The sequence below is a fragment of the Rhipicephalus sanguineus genome, chromosome 10 (assembly GCF_013339695.2).
Source record: "Rhipicephalus sanguineus isolate Rsan-2018 chromosome 10, BIME_Rsan_1.4, whole genome shotgun sequence".
Lineage (NCBI taxonomy): Eukaryota > Metazoa > Arthropoda > Arachnida > Ixodida > Ixodidae > Rhipicephalus > Rhipicephalus sanguineus.
The window spans coordinates 68,625,699-68,649,107 of record NC_051185.1 but is presented as its reverse complement, the minus strand read 5'-3'; the positions used below and the strand labels follow the sequence as shown (position 1 = coordinate 68,649,107).

At 48.0% G+C, this 23,409-nt stretch overlaps 2 protein-coding genes across 3 annotated transcripts; both read left to right on the top strand.

Annotated features, from left to right (window-relative positions):
- Positions 1–4,784: 4,784 nt before the first annotated feature.
- Positions 4,785–8,033, top strand: LOC119406472 (uncharacterized). The gene is made up of 4 exons (XM_037673219.2): positions 4,785–5,734; positions 6,371–6,544; positions 6,616–6,710; positions 8,018–8,033. Exons 1-4 carry the CDS (start codon positions 5,309–5,311, stop codon positions 8,031–8,033), a joined length of 711 nt encoding a protein of 236 aa, XP_037529147.1. The 5' UTR covers positions 4,785–5,308.
- A 5,408-nt stretch (positions 8,034–13,441) lies between these two features.
- LOC119372073 (uncharacterized) lies at positions 13,442–17,642 on the top strand. Of its 2 annotated transcripts, XM_037642527.2 has the most exons (3): positions 14,315–14,929; positions 16,190–16,320; positions 17,126–17,642. In XM_037642527.2, exons 1-3 carry the CDS (start codon positions 14,336–14,338, stop codon positions 17,505–17,507), a joined length of 1,107 nt encoding a protein of 368 aa, XP_037498455.2. In that variant the 5' UTR covers positions 14,315–14,335; the 3' UTR covers positions 17,508–17,642. The 2 variants fall into 2 exon arrangements, with proteins under 2 accessions (XP_049275605.1, XP_037498455.2); XM_049419648.1 differs by lacking the exon at positions 16,190–16,320 and having other exon boundaries at positions 13,442–14,929.
- The last annotated feature ends 5,767 nt before the right edge of the window (positions 17,643–23,409 follow it).

Below are 23,409 nucleotides of genomic sequence, written 5' to 3'. Positions count from 1 at the left end.
TTAGTGTGTGTTGTCGTAGGACAATCTGTTTCGACTTCGTTCACACCCACGATGCCTCCCCACGTCAACATCGACAATGAACGGCTCATTGGAAGTGTGGAGGCGAGACCAGTATTGTGGCAGGTCAAGCACAAGGAGTACAAGAACGGACCATGCATTGTGGCTCGAAGTCGCCGCGATCGTCCTGCCGGGTGTCCCAGATGCAGGTAAATAGCATATCTGCCGAATTTGCCGTAATATATGCGTCTTCTAGACCTTTATTAGCGAATTTACTGTATATGTCGCGTCCAGTTTTGTGATAATATCGCTCGTCATGTCTTAGAAGTCGACAGGATGCAATAGGCTTCATTATTTCAAACAAGCAAACTCAGGCAAAACGAGATGTTTCTACGAGATGTTTATTAACAGTCGCTGATCGAAAAAAGAATGAGTGCTTCTTTGACTGTGTAGGTCGTGCCAGTTTTGTTGATGCTTGCTTTTTGCATCACAAAAGATGCGTATAGCCATGTTAAGTACATATATGTATATGCATGTTGTCCTGCCTTCCTCTGGCGAAAAACTTCACCAGAACCCAGATCCGATTGTTTAGTGCACTCGAGATCAATGTCCAGCACTACGGCTTTTATACCTAATCTTGCACTATAAACAGTGACCCATATGAGTGTGTGGCACGCAAATAAATATGTTAGTACGCCCATTGCAGTCTTTGTTTGTTGTTTTTACTTGTCCATACAGCTGTTTTGGCAGTGCGAAGTCATCAAAGTATGAACTAGCCGCTAGCCCCCATGATGCTCTGCTTGCGTTGTACACCTACGCGTTTGCATTTCGCTTCCTTCAAAACTCGGCAGTTTGCAAGTGCGTAGTAGTTCACCTATTGACCTGCGGAGAAATGTTTTAATGGTTGTGACGGGCATTGCAGACAAACACATACAGACGCGGTGGAAGTCTCTCCGCGACAAGTTCCGCCGGCTGTGTGTAGCCTTGAAAGCGGCCCACAAGAACGAGGCCGGTGCCGAGGACACCAAGGAACTTGATGTGGCCTGGCTCTACTTCGACATGATGGTTTTCCTGAAGGATAGCGTCGAAGGAAGACCGTAAGTTGCTGGCGTGAACATTTTGTGACATCTCTAACAAATCGATCACTGGGCCACTCCTAAGGTAGCAGCGTACAAGTTTTGAGAGCTGCACTGAGCAAGAAAAAGAAAGGAGTGAACAGTTTCTAACCGGAATTTTACGATTAGTGCTCGACTAAAATGAATTAAAATGTAGTAGCTCAAATTAAGTAAAGCAGTAATTCCTGCTGGAAACTTCCATCATAAACTAACATTCAAAGCATCATAATCACTGTCCTAGATTTGTTTGTGCTCCTCACGCCTGTGTTTGTTGAGTTGTTCAAAGATGTTTGCATTTCTTTCAGGCGGTTGCACACGTCACCACCTTCATTATACACGGTGTGTGGAAACGGTCAGCTGCATTCAACTGCACCAATACAGGTTGGTTGTATCTGGTTGCTTGTGCAAGCATGAACTAGGCCAATATATAGCATGTCTGAATGGTGAACAGCCTAATCAACACGCAGCTATGGCATATGGTGCACTGATGCTGTAGTCCTCGCTTTTTTGTTTTGTCATTAACAGGCATCAGCCAGGTGGCTTACCAATTGCTCGGAAGGCTATATTTGGGAAATAAAGGCTTGATTTCTGCCTCTCCCCAGAGGGCAGGAATTTCAACCAATCAGTAATATATCCACTCGCAAAACTGTGTGGGTGCCCATGTATTGACATTCGTAAAAGCCGGACAGGCATTACGCGAGACTACAAAGTTGATAGAACACAAAAGTGTGAATTCTTAGGACACACTTTACTGAGAGAAAAAACATGAATCAGTGCTGCAAAATGTGTTCGTTTTAAGCCATGTTGAGTGCTGGCAAATGCACAATTATTACTAATACCAAAGAAGTTGAGGTTCTTGAAAACGTCTTGGACCCATTACATTATAGTCAGTATTACACGCAAGCACGTTCGGCAGTGGTATTGAATGTTGTCATCACGTACTTTCAGGACATCTGGAAACACGGAATTGTCACAAGAAATTCTGAACATGAGCTGCAGCCAAAAAATCCTACACAGACACTGAAGGATTAGGTGTTGATACGTGTCCAGTGTTCAGTGATGAAGTCTCACCGAGCACTGAACAGCGATGCCAGTGACAACCCTCTTCACGGAACACCACCAACTATATCAGCAGCAGGCAGCATCAACACACCTGAAGAACGGCGTTGCCTCCAACCACCACAGAAAAAGAAAACGAGCAAGATCTTCACTGAACAACTAGGGCACGTGCAGAAAGAGCTGACCACATGTGCCACTACCAAGGACATTGACGAAAACTTCGCGGCAACACTGGTCGATCACGTGAGAACTGTGAAGACAGAGCTCAAATTAGACATGCAGCTTTAAAGGGACCCTGAAACACAAGCCACTTTGCATAAGGGGATTTTAATACCACATGCTCAGGAAGGTACCGTGTGATGTATAAAATATACAGTTTAGAAAAACCTGATGTAACGTGGTATGTGTATTCTTATCACCTCTCATCCAGCAAACCACGTGGAAAACTGTGCGCAAGACAGCCACGAGAACAGTGACAACTCAGACGACACTGGAATGCCATTCCATTGGCAAGTTGACCAAACAACTGAAAACAAAGCACATCTGAAGCACGAAATGTACAGACATAGTTCAGAGAGGGGATTCACGCGTAGGCTGTAAAAAAATAAAATAAAGAAAATTTGCCGAAAATAATGCAAGTTATTGATGAACAATTGGGCACGACAGCAACCTAAGGATCTTAAAGGCTACAGCGCACAAAGACGGGGACAACAGAAGAAAACACAGGAATTTCAACCAATCAGTAATATATCCACTCGCAAAACTGTGTGGGTGCCCATGTATTGACATTCGTAAAAGCCGGACAGGCATTACGCGAGACTACAAAGTTGATAGAACACAAAAGTGTGAATTCTTAGGACACACTTTACTGAGAGAAAAAACATGAATCAGTGCTGCAAAATGTGTTCGTTTAAGCCATGTTGAGTGCTGGCAAATGCACAATGTCGGCGCTTCGTCCTGTGTTTTCTTCTGTTGTCCCCGTCTTTGTGCGCTGTAGCCTTTAAGATGCAATACCAACTAGCCCACCAAGCCATACTTGTCAACCTAAGGAGTTTTGCTCATTTGTGTGTATCATAACGATCCAGCTACGCAGGTGCACATAAGCCTGAAGACGCTAGTTTCTGCTAAGACACAGACAGAGCGCGGTGCTGCATCGCCTTAAGCACCAGTAGCAGCTGCAGTCAATGTTGCTCCAGTGCCCATGCTCCCTGCAGATTTCAGGCCTCTTCGTGGTTCAACACCTGTCCCATTGGATGAATCATCCTCTGATGATGAAGAGATGCCAGCGGCTGAAGTTGACGCCACCTACTTACCATCATTCAGCGAGAGCTTCTGCAGGCATTAAAGGGGTACTGACACAAAATTTCGCGGCCGAGATAGTCTGCTGGATCGATTTCCGTGTACGTGCGTGTACCATCTGCGAAATATCGACAGCGAATAAAGCTTGGAAGGTATTTTATATGAGTATTGAAGTTCGCGTGCGCGATCCAGCATTATAGGGCGCACCTATTGCATTGACACCCTCGGAGGTGACCCGAGGTGACCCCCCTACTTCCCCTACGTAACCGTTGTAGCCGGTACAAGAAGTTGTGATGACGTCGTAGCCGCCATTTTTGTTTTGACGCGCTCGCCGCTGCGCTGTTGGTGTCTCAAGGAAATCGTCGCCAACAGACGACGATGAGGAGGACGACGATAACGAGGACGATGATGGCGACGACATCGCGCAGCACGTGCGGCAAGCGTGCGAATGCGAGGAGACGACGCGAACAGCGCGGAAGTGCGTCACACTTCTGTGTGCTGACGTGATCGAGCGCTGCGGCCGCTAGGTGGTGATAGTTGCACCCGGAGGCTTGTCGTTTTTGAAACCGAAACTGACACTGGTCGGTAATGAGGAGCCTGTAATTAATTATCTGTCGCGCGCTGCAGCAAACAATGTGCCGTGTTACGACTAACAGGCCCCCAGCAACACATTGCAGCAAAAAAAACGCGAGGCCAAAATTTTTGTGTCAGTACCCCTTTAAATGAATTAGTCTATGGTGGACTAACAACAAAATCAAACTCTTGGAGATTCACAAACTACTCGGAGATACTTAAACTATCACTTGAGACGGTTATTGTGTGGCATTGCGCCCACACTTTTTATGTTTGTAACGAAGAAAATTGAGCCCATTAGGGCTCAACTATAATGTTTACAAAATGCTACAGCTAAACCATGCGCTAGCGACAGTTGCGTGCTAGATGAGTTTGGGAGGAAAAGCAGTGCTAAAATCACGTTTTTAGCAACCTTGACGAAAGGTGCATACCTTAATTTATTACATTATGTTACCTTAATTTAGAACATATACTAATGCAGTTTCAGTAAACCGTTGCAGGGAACCTTCAGGTGTCTCTCCACAATCAGCTTAAAAAAGTAATCAACGTACTCCATCTTATAATGGCAGGAAATGCTGCAGAAGTAGGCTATCGTAAAACTCTCACTCTATGAGCTTAGAATAGAATTGACTGGCAATGTCTTATATAACATAATAGGTAATGCCTTATACAGAAGAACCTTATATAGTGCCACATGAAATGATTTTATTATTTGTTTGTGTACACTATGCAACTGTCCTGACACAAACATTTTGGCCTCGCGTTTTATTGTTGAAATGTGTTGCTGGGGGCCTGTTAGTCGTAACGGCAGGCACATCGTTTGCTGCAGCGCGCAACAGATGATTAATTACAAATAGGGGGTCACTTCGTGTCACCTCCGAGGGTGTCACTACCGCGAAAGCGGCGTCTAGCACTGGATCGCGCACAGGAACTTCAAAATTCACATAAAATACTTTCCAGGCTATATTCGCTGTTGATATTTTGCAGATGACATACGCATGTTCACGGCAATCGATCCCATGGGCTGTTTCGGCCGCGAAATTTTGTGTCAGTACCCCTTTAAGGTATTCGAGATCCAGAAGCAATGCTCCCTCAATTTTTCCTTCACCCACATGCTTAGCAGCACAACACTTGCTTCAGGCAACAACATAATTGTCCATCAGTAAAAACCAAACCCAATCTAACCTAACTTAATCAAGCCATGTGACTTGCATCATCATGCATTATGCAATGCCAAGTAGCCAGATAAACACACAAGCACTAACATGTTTTGTGGCGTCATTCAAATGCAGTACCCATCAAGACGAGAGCGATGGAGTTGCAACAGGGGTGGAAGAGTCTCTTCATTCCGAACGAAAGTTCATTGTGTTCGAGAGCTTCCTCCGAGAACTGCTCGCCAACTGCCCAGTCTGTGGCAAGCAGTAGGCGACTTGAACTTCAGCGTAGTGGGAACTCTGGTCACTGTAGAGGGAGTGCGCGAGCAACAGCACAAGCTTCCTTGGAGAAGCCAGCCACTTGTTAAAGGTAGCGGAGCTGGGGCAGGCAACCTTCTCCCGGCTGCTGGCATGCTCTACTCGGGCTGTGTGGTGGCTTCAACGATTCGGTGCCTCAATTCCATTGGCATACAGAGCATCACGGAGCGCACCTTTTACAACTACCAGAGGGCCTACTTGCTCCCTGCAGTAAAACAGGCTCCCCCCACTTATTCATCACTATTTGAATATAACCAGACAAAGATTTATTCGTATAATAGGCAGTATAAACACAAACGCTTATACTGCTCTTGCATTACTAGCAAATCTGATCATTCAGAACATAATTTTGCAGTAGATTTACACATTGCAGAGCATAGCGTTTGGTTCCTTCTGTATATCTTATTCAGTGTTAGGTAAATTCAGAACACAAAAATCATTTTGTTTCAAAACTTGTGATCGTAAAGTCAGTAGGCTAGTTTTGTACAATGCGAAAGAGAAGCTTAATATTTTTGCCCGCTGAAATTTAAGTTTAGAAGCCAGTCATCTGGAAACGATACTAGTTTTAAAAACAGTTCCAGCATACTGCCTTTTTTTGCCTTACTGGGTAGTGCAAATACATGACTGAATTGAGCTTGAGTTGTTGAATCGTCATGGTGGGAAAATGTAGCAGTGGTGGAATACTCGGGGATACATGAGCATGCAACACACGGACGGGGACAGATCAAGACGGGGCACTTATCCGTCGCCGTGTGTGTGCTTCTTGTGCTTTGTTCTTATAGTTATGCACTACCAACTAGCTCATCAGTCTGTCCATTTAAAAAAAACTATGCATTATGCAACCTGTCTTTCCAGCTCTTCCTCAAGAAACAAGCAGCGATGGTGAATTCACTTACTGACTTGCGAGTTGACCTGGCAGGTGATGGGCGGTGTGACTCGCCAGGCTACAGCGCCAAATACCTCGCATACAGTGTGCTTGCCGCGCAGAACGGCTGTATTCTACACACTGAGCAGGTGCAAGTCGGAGAGGTAAACTTGCAATACTATTGGTATAACGTTCCAAGTGCTAATGAAACCAATTTGTACACTTTTTTTCGCAGTCACCCGAAGTCCCCAACAGTGTCTCAATGGAGAAGCAAGGATTTTATTTTTTTTATTTATTTAGTACATACTGCGGACCCTTAGGTCCAAGCAGGTGGGCAGTTTCAATTGGACATGGTTGATACAGAAGTGACATTTGTTTAGGGTTGTTGTGAGATACAGTCATAGTAAATACAAAAGTGACATGGAAAACTATTTCATAAATAATGCTGCAAAGTGCCTGACTGCTGTGGAGGAACTAGGCATCCACATAGGCTCGCTGACAACAGGTATGTTTATGCAAAATTTGCGAGGAAATTTAAGACACGCATGCTTGAAGAGGGAATGTTGGAGCACTGTGTGTGCCTTTGATAACAAGTGCAAGGACTAAGCATCAATGTTTTCCCAGATCGGCATCCTGGTGTCAAGCAGTGCTGCCGCAAGCACAAACCAAACATACCACACTGGTATGATGTTTGGCACGTTGGTAAGGTAAGCATGTTTACCACCAGACTTTGCTTCTAGGTAGACAGTTCAGCTGTGCCGCAAGGAAAGAGATGTCTGTGCGCGTAACATGGACCCTTTCAAGGTATCCTAGAATGTCTACTGCAAATACAGTTATCAATTGCCGACTACTCCATAAATGTTTCTTTTCACAATGCGCAAAGTACCCAGTATGCGTCTGTAAGGCAGCATGCGCACCTGTGCATCTGGCCACTTTGTTGGATTGCTGATGGTCAATTATGGCTGAGCGCCTTCTCATAGGTAGAACATTAAACCACCCAATCATTGCGCAACTCGTAAGTTTTGACGCATGGTGAAATTCTGCGCTTCTGTAACGCAATATTATGATTGGCGGGGCCTTCGGCACCGCTTTCTTTCCCCTCAGGACCTGAATAAAGTTCGTACTCACACTCACATGTGTTAACGACACTCCTTGCACTGCTTAACATTCATACTGTCACGGGGTCGTGACTTCGACGAAGGTAGCAGTCGGCGTGTTCAGGATGAAACACTTTATTTGGCCGAACTTGTGGCCGGGAAACAAAGTCAAACTACAGCAACAGATACTGCACACTAATAGCGGCAAACAGAGCGTCGGCCGTCGAAAAACTGACATGCGGTAGAGCGCGCGTCGGCTTTTATACAGGTGCTATCACACTTTCCGTTCGAACCATTGGAGCAATGAAGACAAGTTGCGCCATGCCTACTTCGCCTGAGAAGACGCCGCTAGGACGTGGTTCGAGAACCAAGAGGCCACTCTAACATCATGGGACATTTTCCGAACCAAGTTCTTGACTACATTCACTAACGTCGTCCGCAAAGAGAGGGCCGAAGCTCTGCTTGAAACTCGCGTCCAGCTCCCCTACGAAAAAGTCACGCTCTTCACGGAAGAAATGACCCGTATTTTCCGTCACGCAGGCCCTGGCATGTCTGAGGAGAAGAAAGTGCGCTTCCTCATGCGAGGAGTAAAGCGGGAGCTCTTTGATGGGCTGATGAGAACCCCACCGAAGACCGTTCAGGAATTCCTCTCGGAAGCAACGACAATTGAAAAGACGCTGGAAATGCGCACACGGCAATTCAATCGCCGCTCGATGCCAGGCTACGCAGATATTCATGTTCCCTTCGTGCCAGCCTGAAGCTGCCTCGATCACAGACATAGTCCGAGAGGAAATCCAGCAGTCACTGGGCATCCCCGAGTCACCGCAGCCGCAGCTGCAAGCAATGAGCTACGCTGCTGCAGGCCGACGCAACGCCCCCGCTCCTCGTCCACGTCAAGACGCCGCGCCGCCGCAGCAGTTCCGCCGCCACCACCGACGTCATACCGCCCGCCAGCAGGCCAGCAATACACGCCGAGGAAAACCGACGTTTGGGGCGCCCCAGACAACCGCGCGCTCTGCTACCACTGCGGGGAAGCCGGCCACACGCACCGCCGCTGCCAGTACCGACAGATGGGGCTACGCGGATGCACCGTCAACGCGCCGCGCCCGCAGCCAGGCGAACGGCCTCGCGACATCGACGAATACCTCACCAGAACACAGCGGCAAGAACGACGACCTTCCCTCTCGCCGTCGCCTCGCCGCTACATGTCACCGCACCGCCGGCAGTACACTGGCCCAAACCGGGGCCGGTCGCCTAGTCCGTTTCCGGAAAACTAAGGGCAGCAACCGATGGAGGTGCGGTTGCTGTACGACGAACTACCGAAGATCTTATGCCACTGACGACGACGCCGCGACGAAACCTTCAGAGCACGATGCGAAGCAGACAGCCCTCTGACAACGAAATCTCGCGGTCGCCGCGGAAGCACCAAGCGATGATATCGCGACAAAAATGCGTAATTTGTACTGGCAGTGCTCGGTGCATGCCGCATTCTACGCCTTGGTACCTGACGTTCTGCGGCGCCGAAGGCACGCACACACACACACACACACACACACACACATATATATATATATATGACACACCAATCACAGTGTCAGAGCACCTATATAAGCACTTATCTCAGCAAAGGCAGTGATGCTACTGGCTTAGGCCACTTTGGAGCAGCTTTTGGAGCAGGTGCTCTGCCTTCAACAAATCATTCTGAGCCGAATAATTCTTAAAAAAGTAATAAACATCGACCACAGCAGCGTCGACATCCGAGCCAACAGCACTCTAGCCGCGGGCAAATGAGTTGTGCACTTCGTGCAAGCAGCACTCTCCTACATCTATGATGTCAGGGTATGCTTCCTGCATCTTTTTTCTGAAGCTTTTCATTGCATTAGGGCCATCCGTAGAACAGCAAATGACATTTTTCTGCGGCAGGTCCATCATTGCTCTCCGCACTTCACTAGCCAAAATTTCCGAAGTCGCAGAGCTTAGCCGGAAAGACTGTAGGCGTTCCACAACTCGCTGCATTTTGTTGGAGAAATGCCTAACTACAACATCAAGTTGTTGGCACCTCTGTTCAGGAAGAGGGGTCTCGTCAATGCTAACAGATAAAACCACATCCGGCTTGTTCAGCTCCTCAGGCACAAGTTTCTTGAAATACAGCCCGAGGCCATCACTATGTAGGATGCCTTGAACCTCTTACAACTAAACTGCTTCGCTGTTTCGGAATCTCCAAATAACCTGGGAAACAAGGCAGTTGCTGTGTCGGCCCACGAGTATGGGATGCCCTTGAGAGTCATGCCAAGCACAAACAGAGTTTCTGCGTTTTTCACGCGGTCACACTGCAAAACGTTCCATGGACTGCCGAATTCCAAAGCCGGCTGGATCGTTTTCGGCCGCTGCAGCCCACCTGAAGCGTCTCAATGACGACTGGTAGCATCAATGTGCCGTTTCATGGCTGCATGTCGCTTGAATGCTGCTACGCCATGTTGCCTACAGTTGATGCTTTGATTGCAAAAAAAAAAAAAAAAACACAAAACGCAGTTCCTTCGTCCGCTTGACAACACCATATTGATACAGTATAACCTCATTACAACAGACCTTCATAGTGAAGAGGATTTTGGTTTGTTGTAAAGGGAGTATGTAAAATCCAAGTACTGTTACAACAGACTTTCATGTAAACACTGAATGGGTCTTATAACCGGAGAGAATTACGAGCCACAAACATGGTCTTATTTTTAACGGGGGACCAAAAAAAAATGCGATTTTTGGAAAATCGCATGTTCAGTTTCTGTAGCCCATTTCTATCTGATTCCAAAATATCTTCAATGAAAACTACGTAGAAGTGCTATAAAAAATTTGTTTTGCGTCTGCCGACTTGGTGAAAATTTCGGAAATATAAAAAAAAGCGTTTTTCAATATTATAGCTCGGCAACGGCGCAACAGGGCGCCACCATTTTGGGCTCGTCGTAAAGAGCATTTCTCCGAGTTCAAGTTCTCCGTTTCAGCTGGCTCCTTCATTCAGTGTACGAAAAACACGTTTTGGCTGCTTCTGCGGTATTACCGCAGAAGCAGCCAAAACGTGTTAATGCTCGCTTCGGGATCGTCGTCTGCTGCTTGTGCGTCGCGAGGTCGTGGCTGTCGAAAATTGCGCTACTTAGTGACGCGTTCGCACTCGTTCTGTGTTTACGGGTCGACGATAATTTGAAACGCTTTAGTTGGGTAGCTGCAAGAGGAAGCTCAATCATCAGATTACGATAGCGCGCCGCACTCGTCGCGAACATCGCAGACGTGCGACTAATAGTGTTGACTCGTTGTACCCGCTGTTCGAGGTTCTTCTTATCAGCACTTCGAAGCTTATGACGAAGACCACCGCGGGACAACTCCTTGTACTCGCAATCGAGCATGACGTACTTTGAAACATCGGGCACCGCGGCCACGCACATCGAAACCGAGCTTTCTACTAGATGTTGTGGTTAGGCCTAACTCCGTTCACGGTGCCGATGTACGAGCCAAATCCGAACTTTGCGGGCAAGAACATCGCGCAAGCGGACGTGGGAAAGCGAAGAAGCCGTAATGTCCTTCGTCTCAAGCAACGAATCGCATTGCCCGCTGACTCCTCAGAACCGCGGATGGGCATTCTGCGCATCGGCAGCGGACCCCCCGGCCAAGCTCGCCGCGCAGCGACCGCGCGGAGAAGCGGTGACAGCAGCTCGCAATTTCGCGTGTCAGCGTCCCAAACGCAACACCAAGCACGCTGCGCCCCGTTTTTTTGTCGCTACAGCATAGCTGATCCTTGACAGACCGGGGATCGGCGGCCTTCGTTCTTAAATCGGTAAGTCGATATCCGCGGTACGCTGCTCCCGTCCCGAAAGTATGCTAAGCGATGTTTGAAGTCGGAAGTTAATGACCGTGGTAGCAAAGTCCGCTCTAAAGGAGTCCTGACCACCTTATTGGCTTGAAATTTTAGTCAATTATATCCGAATGTCCGTTGTACCAGAATCCGTTGTAAATGAAGCTCAATCAATGGAAATAATACGGAGGTCGGCATAATGCCGCAAATCGGTATGTAATATCCGAATGTCTGTTGTAAACAGATCCGTTGTAACGAGGTTATACTGTATTTTGTCTCCATTTTCATCACTCTCATGGAGAACGTCCGCGTACGTCCGCGTACAGCGCGATGTCGCTCTCAATGGGGGAACCTCGATCATGTAGTTAGTTTCATTTCTGAAAGTCAGAGTACACCCCTTTGGCGTAGGCTTGGCGCAGAATCGCCAAATTTTGAGGAAATGTAGCAGGTTGTAGCAGCCAGGGCACTTTGGCGCAGTCTGGCGCAATTGGCGCAGCGGTAGCATCACTGCAAAGGAGGCTGCCACCTCTGCTGCGACAGAAATCTAAATTGATGCTGCAGCCGCGCGCAGAGAAAAAGCTCCTAAACCCGGAGAACGAAACAGATAGCGTTATCACGCTAACAGACTGGTCCAACATTGCAGCAGAAAACAAAGTGTTGTCCCCACAATGACCTGCAGGCGACAGTCAAGTTGCTCCAGGATAAATACCACTGCACTATTCGCGTCCTGGCGGATGAAAACAACCACCTCAAGGCAATTTTTTTTTCGGGATGAGGGGATGAAAAGGCGTTTCAGCAACTATCCCGAGATAATCTTGATCGACGCCCCCTATAAGCTTTTTTTCCCTTGTTATAACAGAAGATGGCATTGGACAAAGTGAAATTGTGGCACTTGGCCTCTTCACGACGGAGGACGGGGATACTCTAAAATGGTTTTCTGAAGTCTTCCAAATCCTAAATAGCAAATGACCATGGTGACCATGGCGGATAAAGACATGTCGTAAGAGAAGTTCTCCCACAATCGTCCCTGCAAATCTGTGCATTTCACGCACTAAGAACTTTTCGAAGAGAACTTTCTTTTCAGAGGATGCATATATCAAAAGAACAGCAAAATACAGCTCAGGAAATCTTGCGACAGATGAGCATGCCCAAAAGGGGGATGAATACTTAAAACCTGCATGTTGCCCTAAAGGGTAATAATATCTGGGGTTTAACGTCCCAAAACTACGATATGATTATGAGAGACGCCGTAGCGGAGGGCTCCGGAAATTTCGACCACCTGGGGTTCTTTAACGTGCACCTAAATCTAAGTACACGGGCCTCAAACATTTTCGCCTCCGTCGAAAATGCAGCCGCCGTGGCCGGGATTCGATCCCGCGACCTTCGGGCTCAGCAGTCGAGCGCCATAACCACTGGACCACCGTGGCGGGGCGATGGCCTAAAGGAATTATCGCCACAGGATTTCGTTCAATACTTCGCACATAACTGGCAGTACACCAACAAGCAATGGACAATGGGCCTGAAGTGGCTAAGTGGAATTCTTTTTTAACGCAACGAACCCGTTTGAACTCCGTGGATCCCCACATTCAATTCACAACGGAAATGGAGACCCATTCAACCCTCTCGTTCCTGGATGTGTTGGTGAGAAGACAACGTCAGAGCCTCTCTTTCTCCGTCTTCAGGAAACCAACACACACAGGGCGCTACCTCCACTTCAGCTCAAATCACACCGCATGCCACAAGTTCTCAGTTGTACAAGGCCTCGTGAAAAGGGCCGAAAGAATCTGCTCGTCTCCACGACGGCAGAAGGAAGAAAAAGGAAAAATAATCCATGATCTCGGCGACAACGGCTATACAAAGGCGTTCATTCGCAAGGCCCTGCGCAGGAATAAGGGCGGGGGGGGGGGGGGGGAGAGCCAGCGGCGCCGCCTCAGCGACGCCGTGTGCAGATTCCCTACATCGCGGGAACCAGCGAAACATTAGCGCGCACTCTGGGAAAGGCGGGGGTCGGCGTGGCACACAAGCCAACCACCACCATCGGCCGTTTTTTCCCCCTTCCCAAATGCTGCAGATAAGTCCGGCCAAAGGACGCCCCTCGGCGCATTCGTCATTGTAAAACTTTCCTTCTTTCTCTCCTCTTGCTTTCCTATATATTTCCGAGCTGGAAATAAAGGCTCGTTGTTTTGCCCTGCCACATCGACTGATTTCCTTGTCACCGCGGCCGGCCTATGGCCGGTAGAACGTAACAGTGGCGACGAGAATTCTACAGCATCAAGAAGGCCAGCATATGCCCACAAGCGACGGCCTGCAGAACGAACCCACCAGCCATGGCACACCAGCTGCCGGAATTCGAAGACGCAAAAGATAAGTGGCAGGCGTACTTGGTAAAGGTGGAGGCTTACTTTAAAGCTAATGATGTGAAGGACGATGCTAAGAAGAGGGCCCTGCTGTTAGCCGCGCTTGGAACAAAGACAATTGAAATCTTGAACGGGAAAGTAGCGCCGCAGAAACCTAATGCTCTGACCTACGCGGAAGTTGTGCAGACGTTAAACAGCTACTACGACCCAGTGCCGAATGAAATTTCTGAAAGCTTCAAATTCTTCCATCGCTGCCAGCAAGAAGGGGAGTCTGTGCATGCATTTATTGTGGCAATTCGACAGATGGCCCAGAATTGCAACTTTTCGACGATGCTGGACAGAATGATAAGGGACCGTATTGTGTGTGGAGTCAGGTCCAAGAATTTGCAAAAGCAGCTGCTAGCAAAGAAAGACCTTAATCTTCAAGAAGCCGAGGCCCTTGCCCTGGCCGCAGAAAGCGCCGAACGCGATTCGCAAGGTATTACTTCGGACAAAGAGCAAGCGAGTTTGCTTAAGCTGAGTGCTCAATATGAGTCGCGCGCGAAGACGGCGGGCGTACAACAATGCAATTGTTGTGGGAAGCATGGTCACAGAACCGATGCTTGTCGCCTAATCAAGCGCAGATGCTTCAAATGTACACGGCGCGGGCATTTAGCCAGAATGTGCGCGGTGAACGACAAAACAAGCAGAATGCTAGCAGTGACAGCACAGACGACAGAAACGGAAGACAGTGATAACAGTGCGTCGCAAATTTGGTCGTTGACCACTAAGCGCTCGCTCATACCCCCCATAAGAAAGGAATTCGCGTGGAACGGCATTCAAGTAACGATGGTCATCGATACGGGCTCGCCTGTTTGCGTCATTCCTAAGAGCATCTACGAGATGTACTGTCATCAGTGGCCGCAGCTACAGAAGTCAGAACTACAGCTTTCATGCTATCTGGGAAGACTTCCGCTTCTCGGCGCAATAACAATGCCGGTTTCCTACGAAGGTACAACAGTGCAATGTACTTTGACTGTTTTAGACTGCGATGGGCCCAGTCTTTGCGGTCGGGATCTGCTGAAAAAATTAACAGACGAACGTATCCAGGTTCTCAACGTGTATCCGCAGCCTTCAAGGTCAAGCCAAGCCCAGGAGGTCATTCCGAAGCTGCTCCAGAAAAACGCTGACCTTTTCAATGAGGGCACTGGTCTCATGAAAGGTCCGCCGGCCCGACTGCATATCAAGACCGGATCAACCCCCAAGTTTTTCAAGGCAAGAAAAATCCCTTTTGCACTTCGCGATAAAGTGTCAAAGGAGCTTGACAGATTAGTATCCGCTGGCATAATCTCTCCAGTTCCTCATTCCGAATGGGCGACGCCCATTGTTCCAGTTTTGAAGAAGGACGGAACCGTGCGCATATGCGGTGGCTTCAAGGTGACTTTAAACCCAGTGTGCGAGGTTGAGCAGTACCCATTGCCTGTCATAGACGACATATTTGCAAATTTATGCGGAGGGAAGAAATTCAGTATATTAGACCTTCGCGATGCATACAACCAGGTCGAGCTAGATGAAGACTCGCGGAAATTAGCAGTGATAAATACACCGAAGGGGCTGTTCTGCTACAATAGATTGCCGTTTGGCATCGCGTCAGCTCCTGCGATATTCCAACGGAAGATTGAATCGGTGCTACAAGGGCTGCCAGGGACACAGGCATATCTGGATGATGTGCTGATAGCCGAGAGCAACAACAATGAAAATGCTAATCTGGAAGCAGTGTTGCAGCGATTCCGCGAGAACGGCATCAAGCTTCGTGCAGAAAAGTGCAGGTTTTGTGAATCGTCGGTGACGTATCTGGGACATCGTATTGATACCGAGGGACTACATCCGCTCGAAAAGAACGTCGACGCAATCAGACTGGCCCCGCTGCCACGAAATGTTGCTGAGTTGCGATCCTTTTTAGGAATGGTCACTTTTTACAATAAGTTTCTGCCAAATCTTTCCACTGTGCTTGCACCTTTGTATAAGCTTCTTGAAAAAGGCGCAAAATGTGTTTGGCACACGAAAGAAAACTCGGCATTTCAGAAGGCAAAGAGCGCTTTGTGTTCGGCCCCAGTGCTAACGTATTTTGATCCGCAGCTGGAGTTGCTGCTGGAATGCGACGCTCCCCCTTACGGTGTCGGTGCTACCCTTTTTCACCGTATAAATGGCGAAGACAGGCCAATTGGGTTCCGGTCACGAACGCTCACCTCAGCTGAAATGAAGTACTCTCAAATCGAGCGAGAAGCTTTGGCCTTAGTGTTTGGCGTGACACGGTTCCGCGATTACCTCTTGGGTCGGGAGTTCACGTTAGCAACGGATCACCGTCCTTTGCTGGGGCTACTGAGACCGGACCGTCAGACTTCTGTTATGGCTGCCGCACGCATTCAGCGATGGGCGCTTGTGCTCGGGGCGTACAAATACAAGCTTATTTGTAAACCCGGCAGACAGATGTTAATCTCTGATGCCCTAAGCCGCTTACCACAATCCTTGCAGGAGCCGGAAGCAGAAACGGAAAACCTCACGGAAATGGTGCTTCTCATTGACCAGCTGGACGAGCCCGCGGTTTCGCCCAAAGAACTTCAAGCACTCACAGAAGCGGACGCCGTTTTACAAGAAGTATGTAGGTACGTGACTGAAGGATGGCCTTCCGTCGCGCGTGACAGCAGAGAAATGGTCGAATACTGGAAAAGGCGACATGAGTTCTCTGTCGAGAAGGGCATGTTATTCTGGGGCCATCGGGTAGTGATACCAAGAACGGCGCGTGAGAAGCTATTGAAATTGTTGCACGAGTCTCATCAGGGAGCGTCCACCATGAAGACAAGGGCAAGGGCTAGCTTTTGGTGGCCCGGTCTGGATCAAGACATCCAGAGGGCCGCTTCAGACTGCAGAAATTGTGTGCAAGCTTTGCCTATGCCCCCGGAACGGAAACGCGTCAGTTGGCCAATTTCGCGTGAGAGGTGGTCGCAGGTTGCACGCAGATTACGCAGGACCTATTGCCAACAAAATGCTGTTGGTAATCGTGGATGCACACAGCAATTGGATAGAAGCCGTTCCAGTATCGCGAGCAACCGCTAATGCAACGGTGGATTCTATGCGAACCTTGTTCAGCCGGTTTGGATTACCGCGCACCATAGTTACCGACAACGGCACGCCTTTTACAGGGGCAGAATTTGCTCAGTTTGTGCAGAAAAATGGTATCGAGCACATTCGTACCCCGCCTTACCACCCTCAAAGGAATGGGCTCGCAGAACGCGCCGTGCGAACCCTTAAGGATGGGTTGAAGAGAATGCCCGGAGTAGAACTGTCAACGGCTCCGTCAAGAATCCTTTGTAACTATAGGAATTCGCCACAAGCTTCAGGGGTTTCGCCGTCTGAACTACTTTTGGGCTACCGTTTGCGTACTAGACTGGATATTTGCTTTCCTCCCAGGAACCACGAATTGCCGAAGAATCCAGGTGCTGAGTCTGCGAGTTGGTACTTCGCTCCTGGAGATGCCGTCTATGTGCGCAACTACGGTGTTGGAGACAAGTGGACGCCAGGCAAAGTGAAATCGACGAGTGGGGCACGTCTCGTCACCGTAGCTACGGAAGACGGCGTCGTTCGACGTCATGTCGACCAGGTGCGAAAACGTTCATCCGACACAGGTGCAAGCCGAGAAACATCGACTCCAGAAGAACCGCCACCCGAGGGACAGCACCGAACGACCCAGGATGCCCCGAAATGCGAAGCGGATGACCTTTCCGAAAGCCCTGTCCCCGAGTTACGTCGGTCCACAAGAATCAGAAAGCCCGTGGAACGCTACGGCTACTAGGGGGAAGGAATGCTGCAGATAACAAGTCCGGCCAAAGGACGCCCCTCGGCGCATGCGTCATTGTAAAACTTTCCTTCTTTCACTCCTCTTCCTTTCCTATATATTTCCGAGCTGGAAATAAAGGCTCGTTGTTTTGCCCTGCCACATCGACTGATTTCCTTGTCACCGCGGCCGGCCTATGGCCGGTAGAACGTAACACCAAAGATCGCGCGCCTGCGGAAAAAGCGTGTTCAGACTGCCCCGCCGCGTACGTCGGCGAAACAAAACTTCCGCGAAAGAATGCGGCAGCATAAGAACGATCTGCGTCAGGTGAACAGCGAAAGGAGTGCAGTAGCGGAACACTGCGAAAAATGTGGCCACCGCATTAGTGCTGACGATGCGGTGATCCTGGAACAGGAAAGCTGTTGGCGCCGGCGGCTTCTCCTCGAGTCGTGGCACATACAGCAAACAGCGGAAAACATCAACCGCACCACGGGGACCTTGCCCCACCTCTATTGTCAAGGCTTGCGGCAACTGTCGGCAAGAAAGCGCATATAAGCGCCGTGCACCTCGGGCCATCTCACCCCTGAAGAAGAAGCCGGTCAGGCTTTGAAACGTCGGGTTTCTTAAAATAAACCTTCTGGTTGGAGATTTCTCTTTTTGTCTTTAGTCTATCACCCAACCAGGCAGACTTCTGCCGAATGTTACCTTTAAGAGAATATTAATGCAAGGTTAAAAGGCATTGTAAACACGTACGGTTCACTGGAAAATTTTGTGAAAAGCTTCTTTTGCTACGTTCAGGCAGCGTGGCAAGAGCGAAGCCATAAGGCAGCTTCAATGCTATAAAAGAGGGTCCTGAAGAACAGTGACAAAGATCAACTATACTGCCAGCTGCTGACGCTTTTAATGCCTACAAGCATGTAGAGCGCCAGCTGCGCCTTTCCAATGAGGCCAGTGCTTGCTCCAACAGCGTTGCCAGCGAATGACTGACTAGCTTCAGGGTGGCCATGTATCTCCCTTGTTGTCACATGTTTGCGACACGATGGGACCTCGGTATGGACAAGTTTGAGCGAAGTTCGTGTGCAGACCACTGGCTGGCAGGACATTATATTCGCAGAAGCGCTGGTGTAAGATGAGAATGAAAAGCCATAACATCTGCAAGTTGCCAATGCAAAAAAAAAAAAAAAAATCCCTTCTAGCCATCAGATGTACAGAAAAGCTGCGGCAGTTGCTAGTAAGATTGCCAGCATTGTTTCTGAAGTTTCAACACCAATGTTTGGAGAGATGCTGCAAATTTTGTAGGTGCTTCTCAAGCACTGGTCACTTGAGGACGTAATTATTGCTAAAAAGCAAGTTACAGCAGATGTTGAAGCTGATGACTTTATTTACATTTATATCATAATTACTACAAAAACATCCCCTAAACTTTCCTTGGCATTCTGATAGTTCTCATTAATACTGTGTCCAACAAAGCAAAACAAGACCTTAAGATTTCCCTTCTTTCGTTCATTCATAGCGAGGGTTTCTTTCTGGTAGACATGATTCCTTCAGGTAGTATGCGAGGAACGAATGGTCAGCTGGCAGCTCGTAAAAAGATCACGTGCTGCGTGATGCCAGCAGGCAGAAAGTGTTCCACACTCGCCGCCATGGCTGCGATCGTCGCTAACACACCCAGGCTTAAATGCACAAATATACCTAATGAAGTGGGCGGGTGGGGGGAGAGATTATCGCCGCCGTAGCTCAATTGGTAGAGCATCGGATGCGTTATTCGAATGTTGCAGGTTCGGTCCTTGCCGGCGACAAGCTATCTTTTCTTCACTTTCTTTCCCCCGGATACGGCAAAGCCACGCACAGCGAGGCGTGGAAGGGGTCGAAACCCCTGTTAGCTCGGGTCCATAGTGTCGCTACACACCAAACACCTGCTTGCGCAGACGCCCCTGCGGGATAGACTATTCATTCTGCTACCAGATGCCGATGTTCATCATTTGCTTCCTTTGCGTATTTGCTTTTCATTGCAGAATGCCTACCCTTCATTGGACCTGAAAGGTGAAAAGCCGCAAAATGCAGTGGAGATTGCTGCGCAATTTGAAGGCTTTTAGCGGAGGTCCTGGATGCCATTGCTGGCGTAACAGTTGTGGTTCAAATATACTATGCATTCAACGTGCAGTGCGCTCCGCAGAACAGAAACATATTTGCTGTGCTGGAACACTTTTGTGGCCTCACATGTATGTCAACATCGCCACAAGTGAAGCGCATAATCGTGGCTATCGAGAAAGGCATAGCGGACCATTGAGCTGCCTAAAAGAATTAACGCACCCACCATTACAGTTTTTTAATAAACGTTTCACTCAAAATCTGTATGTTTTTCTATTGCCATGCTAAGCATTTGTTAATGCTTACTAGGTATGAAATAAAATCACTGCTCATATTTTTGTGCAACCTATGTCGCAAGTTACCAGCTTAGCTTGCTACCTTCCAGTAAGCAGTAGCAGGAACTAGTAACCGTCATGGTAGTAAAATTACTAGCTTAGTTTACTACATTTCAGTAATTAGTAACAGGAGCTAGTAACCGTCATGGTAGTACATTTACTAACTTTATGTTACTACCATGCCGTTTACTACCTGCAGTTACAAATTAGGTAGTGAATGTTGTGAGACAAAGAGAGCCGTCAAAAATTCCCTTCATTCATTTCTTTACCAAGTTTGACAAAGAGGTGTTCCTACAGGAGAAGAAAGGAAATCCTAAGTGAAGCGGACAATGTATTCAGTGCTGCAAGAAATATTGTTACGTGAATGTATGCAAGGTCCGCCCCACTGAGGTGTGGTAGACCTTGCATGTCACTCATTAACTCATATGCTCAGGGGTTACAAAACCCCGCAAGGTGCTAACTCCGGAACCCACCGCTGCCTTGCTCAGCCCCAGCCTCGGCGACCAACTTTGCGCTGTCCAGCAGGCCCGCGAAGCGGCGGTGAGGCAAGGACTCGACGTCCCCACGTGGGAGACCTAAGGTGCGGTCAGCGAAAGCTCTGCAGGACTATCAATAAAGTCGTTACCAACCAAAATGATGAGGCACTTGTTCTGTAGAGTATATACAAGATATATTTACACCAGTGGTTGCAGCGCTGACTGGTTCAGCTCAGAGCCCGAGCGAAGATAGCACTTTGTCCTCTTCGTTGGGCGCCGATGGTCCAAGAGACTAGCAATATGCATGTAGCGCCGTCTTGGCGCATCTAGGTGTCAACATCCCTGGGAGAGTGGTATGGCTTCGTTGTGATGTGTACAATATCGCTGACCTGCGGGTAAGACGACGAAGCGACAGGGGTGATTTCATATGTTACGGGTGTCACCGCACGTACCATTCAGTACGGGCCTGTGTATAAGGAGAGCAGATTTTCCGACAGGCCAACGTGATGGATCGGAGACCATAGCAGAACCAAAGAACCAGGCGAAAAGTGCACGTCTCGGTGTCGTCAATCACGCACACGCTGTTGGTTCTCTCGAGAGGTAAGAAGGTCAGTATGAGCTGTTTCCTGCGCATGGGCAGCCCGGGTGATAGCCTTAAGGGCATATTCGCCAGTCGTTACTAAGAGAAACGGGATAGCTGTATCTTGGGGAAATGCCGATTCTCGGCCGAACAACAGAAAAAATGGAGAGTAACTAGCAGTAATAATAATAATAATAATAATAATAATAATAATAATAATAATAATAATAATAATAATAATAATAATAATTGTTGGGGTTGAACGTCGCAAAACCACGTTATTAACCATGTCATATTATTCCCGATACCAATGAGCACAACTTTCCACCTTAAATGCTATAATCGCCTGCGTCTGCACAGTCGTTTGCGAAAGCTGAGTGGCGCTCATGTTTTATTTCATCAGTGGCACACGTAATGTCTGAAACTGCCATATTATTTATTATATGGCTTTCGGTATCCCGTGTTTCTGTGGCGCATCGCCACTAATCTCGGGCAAATTTCTTTCAACATTTGTTCGAAAGTACAATGCCACATTAATGACCAATTAAGCGCTGAAATTATCATTCCAAAAGCGGGCGCAAATACCGAAGTAAGAGACGTACTCACTTCTCGTAAAGACATGTATGTACTACTATTTTTTGTGTCATGGCGACACTGGGTCTGCCCACCTCGACCTTAGTGTAACCTTTAAGGATGGCCACGACAACTCTGCCCTCTCCGCCATGGCCTGCGTTGAGCAATTTTTTTTACTGTAGAAAACGTGAAAGACGAGAACTTCACTGATGTGCCTCATTTGGCTTCCAAAACTGAAGCTGTTGTTGAGTTGCGGAAAGGGCTTGAACGCCAACTTGAAAAAACCCGTGAAGGTAAGCTTGAATTCTGAATTTACCACCGGAAGCAAAATGAAATCGAAAAGGTGACCTTTCAGCATTTTGAATGACTGCTCATTATTTAATTAGAAACTGTACAGAGCCTACCCAGAGTTTGAGATGCTTGCAAAAAAAAAGAAGGTACTGGGAAGAACGCCATATCTCAGAACAAGATGCAGCGACGGAAAAAGCTGGGCTTCAGTCACCAGTCAGTGACTCAAGAGAGGCTTGACGGGTTTGTTAATGAGTCTGTCGTCAGTGCAACGCAACCCTTGTCGGTCTGTAGGGGAGCCATCATTTGTTAAGGTAATCAAAGCAACGACCCCAGAAGAACTGCCCTTACACATCCAGCTCATGTCTCGTCTCCGTGCGTGTCTCCACACAAAGAAAGAAAATTTATGCTCAACGTTTCGAACTCTCCAAATGGCTGTCACCGCAGACTGTTGGACTCACCAGAACAGGTGAACTGTTAGCTCTTGATATTTGTTTAAAAACAAGTCCACATAATGACGAGTTCAGCAAGTTGGTTGATGTTCACCTCATCGAGGAAATAATGCTCAGTGTGAAGGGTTAGCATATCTAGTAGAAGGAGGACGTATAATGTGTATATATTTCACCGTTCGTGCACAATACCACTTCCACGAGGAACAAATTATATTTGGCACATTAGTTGTTCCGTGTTAGCCCACATGAAGCCTACCTTCTAAATCGTGCGTTTTTACGCATTTGTCTAATGTCTCATGAAACCATGCTCTCCAGGTGTTACCATGGAATGACAGCTCTACGGCTCGACCCAGAAACATTAGACTGAAAGCATGTGCGTGTCTTTTTAACTTCCCTTCCGTCAAGCTCGTAACAGCGTGAACAGTCATGAAGCCGTACCAATTAGCCCTCATAGCAGCTTTACTAAGACAGAGGTTACCGGCTTAGCCTGCCGCTGGATGAAGGGGAGCGCAACTTCGGAAAGCCTGGCCACGACATTTGAAGAGGTCGAGCGGTCACCAAGGTTATCACGGACAGTGGGTTGAATTTCTTGAAAGCTTTTCGGTAAGATAAAACGGACTGTACGCCAAAATGAACTGTGCCTAACAAGGTGTACGACATTATGCTAACGGTTGCGTGGACTGCGAGCTCAATGAACAAAGTTCCATCGCTTTGTTATTCACATCTGGAGAAAGAAGCAACTGGGTCTCTCCCAGACTGAGAATGCCGATGAGACGGCTTTGAACTTTGACATGCCACAAAGCAACACGGTGGAAACAGTAGGTGCAAAAGGCATGTATATGAGGACAAGAGAGGGTGGCCTTTACTGTGCCAGCCCTAATTTCCATGTTTTTCTGAGCAGGTGCTTGGATGCTGGCAGAATTTGCTTTCCCAAAAAAAGGTGTGTCACTCCCACTAGTTTTTCCAAGTTGGTCCAGTTCAGACCCGCGGATTTACTGTACGCCATCAGGATAATCATCGCTTCTCTGACATTTAAGTCCGAGTTCGGCAAGCGCTCATCGGAAAACAACCGGCAAAACTCTTCTTCATCCTGTACACGATCTGTGTCGCTATCGACATGGCTGT